Source organism: Oncorhynchus mykiss, chromosome 26 (genome assembly GCF_057628025.1).
Source record: "Oncorhynchus mykiss isolate SJ-2025 chromosome 26, ASM5762802v1, whole genome shotgun sequence".
Lineage (NCBI taxonomy): Eukaryota > Metazoa > Chordata > Actinopteri > Salmoniformes > Salmonidae > Oncorhynchus > Oncorhynchus mykiss.
In genome coordinates this window covers 44,714,574-44,723,465 of record NC_143047.1, presented here as the reverse complement: position 1 = coordinate 44,723,465, position 8,892 = coordinate 44,714,574, and the positions used below count along the sequence as shown (strand labels likewise).

Genomic DNA, 8,892 nt, shown 5'->3' with positions numbered 1-8,892 from the left:
TGCTGCTGCTCACGACAAATATAGATATAAATATAGCATCTCAGCTGCTTCTTTTCCACAACCAGAACCCCACTCCTTCTCTTATCCCTCCTTACCCCCCCGCCAACTCCCCACCTTCATCCATCTCCTTATTGAGGGTGTTAAGATGCCGCAGGCCCCCCTCGACTCCCCTACCTCACACTGTCAGACCCCAGCCAATGAGCAGCTTGACCAGATCAAATATCACTATAACACAAGGACTTATTTGATGAGAAGAGTTACAGCCAGTCTCCCCATCCGTCGCCAAGGAGTCTCACTTCTTTCAACTTTTCTGAGGTAAGAAAGAAAGATAGATAGAAAGACAAAGGGTTTGAGAAACACAACAATCAACCGTTTAAGAGTGATTGATTCCTTTGTTTATTATAGAGGGTTTGTTAATATTCCTGGGCAGGTACGTGCCACTGATACAGAGAGACAGACAGAGATGGATAAAGAGACAGTGATTTACGAGTCCAGGAAGAGGAACCAGTCTCTCCTACTGTCACAGTAGTACATTTACCATAGGAGAATCTATAGCCTACTAACGTCTGGAGCTGGAGTCTAGGAAGAGGAAGTGGTCTCTCCCACTGTCACAGTAGATTTACCATAAGAGAATCTATATCCTACTAATGTATAGAACTGGAGTCTAAGAAGAGGAAGCGGTCTCTCCCACTGTCATAGTAGATTTACCATAGGAGAATCTATAGCCTACTAACGTATGGAGCTGGTACTAACTGCTGGTTGTAATCTAAGCTGCTCCAGCCAGACTGCTGGGGGCATCTGAGCCCGGATGTTGGACTGTGGGACACGTCTCACAATTGAAAAACATTTGAAACATCTCTAACCTTAATCTCTAAACATCTCTAATCATCTCTCTAATCATCTCTACTCTCTAAGTTTACGTGCAGCACTGTAAACAGTCTGAACACTGAAATAGTTCAGTTTCTTCTGTTTGGAGTTTGGTAGTATATCATTTTTAAGACAACAATTTTCATTAGACAACTTTTAATGGTTTAAATTGACCGAAAGAGAAAATAGATTGAGTCAATGCTTTCTAGATACAGATAGGTCAATACAATACTTGTTTTCAAGGTGTTTTTATGTGTTTTGTGTGGACAATCCCTGGATGCTAAATCAAATCGAAAATATTTTTGTCACTTGGTTTATAAACAGGTGTAGACTAACAGTGAAATGCTTACTGACGGACCCTTCCCAACAACGTAGAGAGAAACAACAGGTGTAGACTAACAGTGAAATGCTTACTGATGGACCCTTCCCAACAACGTAGAGAGAAACAACAGGTGTAGACTCACAGTGAAATGCTTACTGACGGACCCTTCCCAACAACGTAGAGAGAGAAAAATAGAAAAATAATAACACAAATAATAAATACTAAATGAGTAACGATAACTTGGCTATATACACCGGGTAACAGTACCAAGTCAATGTGCAGGGGTAAGAGGTAATGGAGGTAGATGTGTGCATACTGTATAGGTAGGGGTAAAGTAACTAGGCAACAGGATAGATAATAAACAATAACAGCGGCGTAATTTTTAGGGCCATTCTCTGACGGGCCATTCTCTGGTATAGGGCCATTCTCTGACGTCAGGTCCTGGATGGCAGGATGCTCGACCCCAGTGATGGGCCGAACGTACCTCCTTCTGTAGCGCCTTACGGTCGGATGCCAATCAGTTGCCACACCAGGCGGTGATGCAGCTAGTCAGGATGCTCTCAATGGTGCAGCTGTGGAACATTTTGAGGACCTGAGGGTCCATCAAGAAGTGGGTCCTTAGCTTAGTGTGATGAGCTTGGAGGACACTACAGTGTTGAACGTTGATCTGCAGTCAATGAACAGCGTTCTCACATATGTGTTCCTCTTGTTCAGATGGAAGAAGGCAGTGTGGAGGGCAATAGAGATCGAGTCGTCTGTGGATCTGTTTGGGGGGGGGGCGGTATGCGAATTGGAGTGGGTCCAAGGTTGTCTGGGATGATGATGTTGACGTGAGCCATGCAAAAAGCCTTTTTCAAAGCATTTCATGATTCCAGATGTGAGTGCTACGGGGCGATAGTCCGTTTAGACAGGTCACCATTGCTATAGAGCAGTACAGTGTTTTGTATCAGGTTCAAACAGCTATGGAGATGCAGCTGCTCTGAGTGTTCTAGACTGAGGGTTATGGGTCAAAGGTTACATCCCTTGGGGCCTCCCGGGTGGCGTAGTGGTCCAAGGCTGTGCCGCCAGAGACACTGGGTTCGAGCCCAGGCTCTGTCCCAGCCGACCTCGACCATGGGGCGCAAACCCAAGGAAATCTTCAAATGGGCACACACACACACAACACAGACACACACACACATACACACGTGCCATGTTCTCATACCAACAAACAGGATTTGTAGAATTTTTTTACACAAAAAAAAAATAGGATAGATTTTCAACCAAATGTTTTTATATAGTTTTAGTGTTAGTCTGGTGGAGGCGCGTCGTCATCGTCAACCAGTCTTTAATATCACAAGTTAACCAAACGAACCACAAAGGGTCAACCGAATGGTCTTGTCGACCCCCCAACCAATCAGGAAGGATCCTCAGACCTCTCCTTACCATCATCACTTATTCCTTCTTTGTTGTGATGAATGACTACGATGCCCAGATATGGAGAAGAGGAGAGGGTGGATTTGGGAGCTATGTGGACAGAGAAGGTCTCAGCTGAGTCGGGGTAATAAGATCCTAAAGGACTAAGCCTGAAGGACATCTGCAGCTGTCTTGGACCACTAGGTGTGAAAGAACCCTCTTAGGACACTTTATATATATATCCGAAAGGATTAGAAAGGAGAGTTCTTCCACGTCCTGTACAGCCGAGGGCTTCAGAGACCTGAAAGGGGGATGAGGAGATGTGTTAGCGTGTCGTGTGTACTACATGACACTAAGTTGTCCTTTCAGTGCACCTTAGGGAAGTTTTAACCTACAAATGATGTCAAAAGATGTTGGAAGGATGTGAATGAAGAGGATATAACTTACCTCAGCAGTGTGTCGGTTAAGGCAGCCCCCCCCCCCTTCCTCGTACCTCTCTGATTCAGAGGGGTTGAATGAGGAAGACAACTGACTAGGTATCCCCCCCCCCCCCCCCTTCCCCGCACCTCTCTGATTCAGAGGGGTTGAATGAGGAAGACAACTGACTAGGTATACCCCCCCCCCCCCTTCCCCGCACCTCTCTGATTCAGAGGGGTTGAATGAGGAAGACAACTGACTAGGTATCCCCCCCCCCCTTCCCCGCCCCTCTCTGATTCAGAGGGGTTGGGTTAAATGAGGAAGACACCATTTCAGTTGAATACATTCAGTTGGACAACTGACTAGGTATCCCCCCCCCCCTTCCCCGCACCTCTCTGATTCAGAGGGGTTGGGTTAAATAAGGAAGACACCATTTCAGTTGAATACATTCAGTTGAACAACTGACTAGGTATCCCCCTTTACAACTGACTAGGTATCCCCCTTTACAACTGACTAGGTATCCCCCTTTACAACTGACTAGGTATCCCCCTTTACAACTGACTAGGTATCCCCCTTTACAACTGACTAGGTATCCCCCTTTACAACTGACTAGGTATCCCCCTTTACAACTGACTAGGTATCCCCCTTTACAACTGACTAGGTATCCCCCTTTACAACTGACTAGGTATCCCCCTTTACAACTGACTAGGTATCCCCCTTTACAACTGACTAGGAATCCCCCTTTACAACTGACTAGGTATCCCCCTTTACAACTGACTAGGTATCCCCCTTTACAACTGACTAGGTCCCCCCCCCCCCTTTCCTTGTATTACCCAGGTACCCCCCCCCCTTTCCTTGTATTACCCAGGTATCCCCCCCCTCCCCTTTCCTTGTATTACCCAGGTATCCCCCCCCCCCTTTCCTTGTCTTACCCAGGTATCCCCCCCTCCCCTTTCCTTGTATTACCCAGGTATCCCCCCCCCTTTCCTTGTATTACCCAGGTATCCCTCCCCCTTTCCTTGTATTACCCAGGTATCCCCCCCCTTTCCTTGTATTACCCAGGTATCCCCCCCCCTCCCCTTTCCTTGTATTACCCAGGTATCCCCCCCCCCCTTTCCTTGTATTACCCAGGTATCCCCCCCCTTTCCTTGTATTACCCAGGTATCCCCCCCCCTTTCCTTGTATTACCCAGGTATCCCCCCCCCTTTCCTTGTATTACCCAGGTATCCCCCCCCTTTCCTTGTATTACCCAGGTATCCCCCCCCCCTTTCCTTGTATTACCCAGGTATCCCCCCCCCCTTCCCTTGTATTACCCAGGTATCCCCCCCCCCTTCCCTTGTATTACCCAGGTATTCTCCTTCAGATGAAAGGGGGGAAAACATCCTACAATATATAATATATAATACATTTAAATGAAGAAACCTTCCTGCTTTTCTTCCAGGTGTAAATCCACCGTCACCATGTCTGACACTGAGGACGTGTAAGTATTCCCATTGTATCACTCATTTTATTCCTTTCATTTTAATTTGGTTTAATTTATTTTATGATTGAGGATTTAATTTCCTTGTTAGGCTCATTAGCTACCAAATAGTTTACAACGAACTAAATGTATTACGTTTTGGTGCTGTCAGTGGGACTGAGACATTTACAACCTGACCACTGAGTATCGATGTTAGTAAATCATTGCAGTTGGAGTGAAACAGGATAGACATGAGGTCTATCGGTGGTGACATTAAAGTTTTAGTTAATGCAGGTAGGAATGGCGATTTTCTATTACTGAAGAGAGCAGTTGGACTGATAACTCTAAGTTAAATGAGCCGATTGATGTTAACTGTATACTGTTGTTATTTTTCAGTGATCAGATCGAGGGTAAGTGGAAAAATTAACAATATTACGTTGAAAGAATCTACTCTTACTTTAATGATCAGTGATACGTATCTCCACATGTCATTAAACAAGGTGGAGTTGAGGCCTTCTGTACAACAGCTTCCTCTATTCTTAGAGCTGTGTCTCCGCCAACTGGGTTCCCGAAGAACAGACAGACGGTGTCCATTCTCAACCCGTCTGTCCTCACCTCTGTGTTTACTTTATAATCAACGTAAAGATACTGTTGTTAAGCCTGAACTCTTTTACACTGTGTATCAGCAGTGGTGATAATAATTAAATGTTTCTTCTAACCTTCTAAAAGGGTTGAAGTCTGTGTATTTCTGTGCAGGTTTGGCTTCACTCAGTGAAAGACTATGTTAATATCAAAGACTATATCATTAGATTTGAGTTTCAGGTACATATTGTCAGGCAATGGGGTCCGCAATACAGGCCCATTAATTCTGGCAATTGTCTTTTACCTGAGGAAGTAAGACAATTATCTTTTGCCATTTTGTCATTAATTCTGACAGTATGTCAAAATCAGGTACTGTATTCCGTCCTCCTAGACTGGACCCAGACCTAGATGATGGTATACTGTCCTCCTAGACTGGACCCAGCCCTAGATGATGGTATACTGTCCTCCTAGACTGGACCCAGCCCTAGATGATGGTATACTGTCCTCCTAGACTGGATACAGCCCTAGATGATGGTATACTGTCCTCCTAGACTGGATACAGCCCTAGATGATGGTATACTGTCCTCCTAGACTGGACCCAGCCCTAGATGATGGTATACTGTCCTCCTAGACAGGACCCAGCCCTAGATGATGGTATTCCGTCCTCCTAGACTGGACACAGCCCTAGATGATGGTATACTGTCCTCCTAGACTGGACCCAGCCCTAGATGATGGTATACTGTCCTCCTAGACTGGACCCAGCCCTAGATGATGGTATACTGTCCTCCTAGACTGGATACAGCCCTAGATGATGGTATACTGTCCTCCTAGACAGGACCCAGCCCTAGATGATGGTATACTGTCCTCCTAGACTGGACCCAGCCCTAGATGATGGTATACTGTCATCCTAGACTGGACCCAGCCCTAGATGATGGTATACTGTCCTCCTAGACTGGACCCAGCCCTAGATGATGGTATACTGTCCTCCTAGACTGGACCCAGCCCTAGATGATGGTATACTGTCCTCCTAGACTGGATACAACCCTAGATGATGGTATACGGTCCTCCTAGACTGGATACAACCCTAGATGATAGTATACTGTCCTCCTAGACTGGACCCAGCACTAGATGATGGTATACTGTCCTCCTAGACAGGATACAGCCCTAGATGATGGTATACTGTCCTCCTAGACTGGATACAGCCCTAGATGATGGTATACTGTCCTCTTAGACAGGACCCAGCCCTAGATGATGGTATACTGTCCTCCTAGACTGGACCCAGTCCTAGATGATGGTATACTGTCCTCCTAGACTGGACACAGCCCTAGATGATGGTATACTGTCCTCCTAGACAGGACACAGCCCTAGATGATGGTATACTGTCCTGTCCTCCTAGACAAGACACAGCCCTAGATGATGGTATACTGTCCTGTCCTCCTAGACTGGACACAGCCCTAGATGATGGTATACTGTCCTCCTAGACTGGACCCAGTCCTAGATGATGGTATACTGTCCTCCTAGACTGGACACAGCCCTAGATGATGGTATACTGTCCTCCAAGACTGGACACAGCCCTAGATGATGGTATACTGTCCTCCTAGACTGGACACAACCCTAGATGATGGTATACTGTCCTCCTAGACTGGACCCAGCCCTAGATGATGGTATACTGTCCTCCTAGACTGGACCCAGCCCTAGATGATGGTATACTGTCCTCCTAGACTGGACCCAGCCCTAGATGATGGTATACTGTCCTCCTAGACTGGATACAGCCCTAGATGATGGTATACTGTCCTCCTAGACTGGACCCAGCCCTAGATGATGGTATACTGTCCTCCTAGACTGGATACAGTGCTAGATGATGGTATACTGTCCTCCTAGACTGGACCCAGCCCTAGATGATGGTATACTGTCCTCCTAGACAGGACCCAGCCCTAGATGATGGTATTCCGTCCTCCTAGACTGGACACAGTCCTAGATGATGGTATACTGTCCTCCTAGACTGGACCCAGCCCTAGATGATGGTATACTGTCCTCCTAGACTGGACCCAGCCCTAGATGATGGTATACTGTCCTCCTAGACTGGATACAGCCCTAGATGATGGTATACTGTCCTCCTAGACTGGACCCAGCCCTAGATGATGGTATACTGTCCTCCTAGACTAGACCCAGCCCTAGATGATGGTATACTGTCCTCCTAGACTGGACCCAGCCCTAGATGATGGTATACTGTCCTCCTAGACTGGATACAGCCCTAGATGATAGTATACTGTCCTTCTAGACTGGACCCAGCCCTAGATGATGGTATACTGTCCTCCTAGACTGGACCCAGCCCTAGATGATGGTATACTGTCCTCCTAGACTGGACCCAGCCCTAGATGATGGTATACTGTCCTCCTAGACTGGACCCAGCCCTAGATGATGGTATACTGTCCTCCTAGACTGGACCCAGCCCTAGATGATGGTATACTGTCCTCCTAGACTGGACCCAGCCCTAGATGATGGTATACTGTCCTCCTAGACTGGACCCAGCCCTAGATGATGGTATACTGTCCTCCTAGACTGGATACAACCCTAGATGATGGTATACTGTCCTCCTAGAGTGGATACAACCCTAGATGATAGTATACTGTCCTCCTAGACTGGACCCAGCACTAGATGACGGTATACTGTCCTCCTAGACAGGATACAGCCCTAGATGATGGTATACTGTCCTCCTAGACTGGATACAGCCCTAGATGATGGTATACTGTCCTCTTAGACAGGACCCAGCCCTAGATGATGGTATACTGTCCTCCTAGACTGGACCCAGTCCTAGATGATGGTATACTGTCCTCCTAGACTGGACACAGCCCTAGATGATGGTATACTGTCCTCCTAGACAGGACACAGCCCTAGATGATGGTATACTGTCCTGTCCTCCTAGACAAGACCCAGCCCTAGATGATGGTATACTGTCCTCCTAGACTGGACCCAGTCCTAGATGATTGTATACTGTCCTCCTAGACTGGACACAGCCCTAGATGATGGTATACTGTCCTCCTAGACAGGACACAGCCCTAGATGATGGTATACTGTCCTGTCCTCCTAGACAAGACCCAGCCCTAGATGATGGTATACTGTCCTGTCCTCCTAGACTGGACACAGCCCTAGATGATGGTATACTGTCCTCCTAGACTGGACCCAGTCCTAGATGATGGTATACTGTCCTCCTAGACTGGACACAGCCCTAGATGATGGTATACTGTCCTCCTAGACTGGACACAGCCCTAGATGATGGTATACTGTCCTCCTAGACTGGACACAACCCTAGATGATGGTATACTGTCCTCCTAGACTGGACACAGCCCTAGATGATGGTATACTGTCCTCCTAGACTGGACCCAGCCCTAGATGATGGTATACTGTCCTCCTAGACTGGACCCAGCCCTAGATGATGGTATACTGTCCTCCTAGACTGGACCCAGCCCTAGATGATGGTATACTGTCCTCCTAGACTGGATACAGCGCTAGATGATGGTATACTGTCCTCCTAGACTGGACCCAGCCCTAGATGATGGTATACTGTCCTCCTAGACAGGACCCAGCCCTAGATGATGGTATTCCGTCCTCCTAGACTGGACACAGCCCTAGATGATGGTATACTGTCCTGTCCTCCTAGACTGGACACAGCCCTAGATGATGGTATAATGCCCTCCTAGACTGGACCCAGTCCTAGATGATGGTATACTGTCCTCCTAGACTGGACACAGCCCTAGATGATGGTATACTGTCCTCCTAGACTGGACACAGCCCTAGATGATGGTATACTGTCCTCCTAGACTGGACACAACCCTAGATGATGGTATAC

At 47.1% G+C, this 8,892-nt stretch overlaps 1 protein-coding gene across 10 annotated transcripts in view; it reads left to right on the top strand.

Moving 5' to 3' along the window:
- The first annotated feature begins 64 nt into the window (after positions 1–64).
- The window catches only part of LOC110526832 (troponin T, fast skeletal muscle isoforms), a 29,367-nt gene continuing 20,539 nt past the window's right edge, over positions 65–8,892 (top strand). For all 10 annotated transcript variants that reach the window (XM_090222105.1, XM_090222104.1, XM_090222103.1 and 7 more), the window contains exons 1-3: positions 65–315; positions 4,443–4,481; positions 4,857–4,870. In XM_090222105.1, the coding sequence (XP_090078231.1) occupies positions 146–315; positions 4,443–4,481; positions 4,857–4,870 (223 nt within the window). In that variant the 5' untranslated portion in view covers positions 65–145. The remainder of the gene's footprint in view (positions 316–4,442; positions 4,482–4,856; positions 4,871–8,892) is intronic.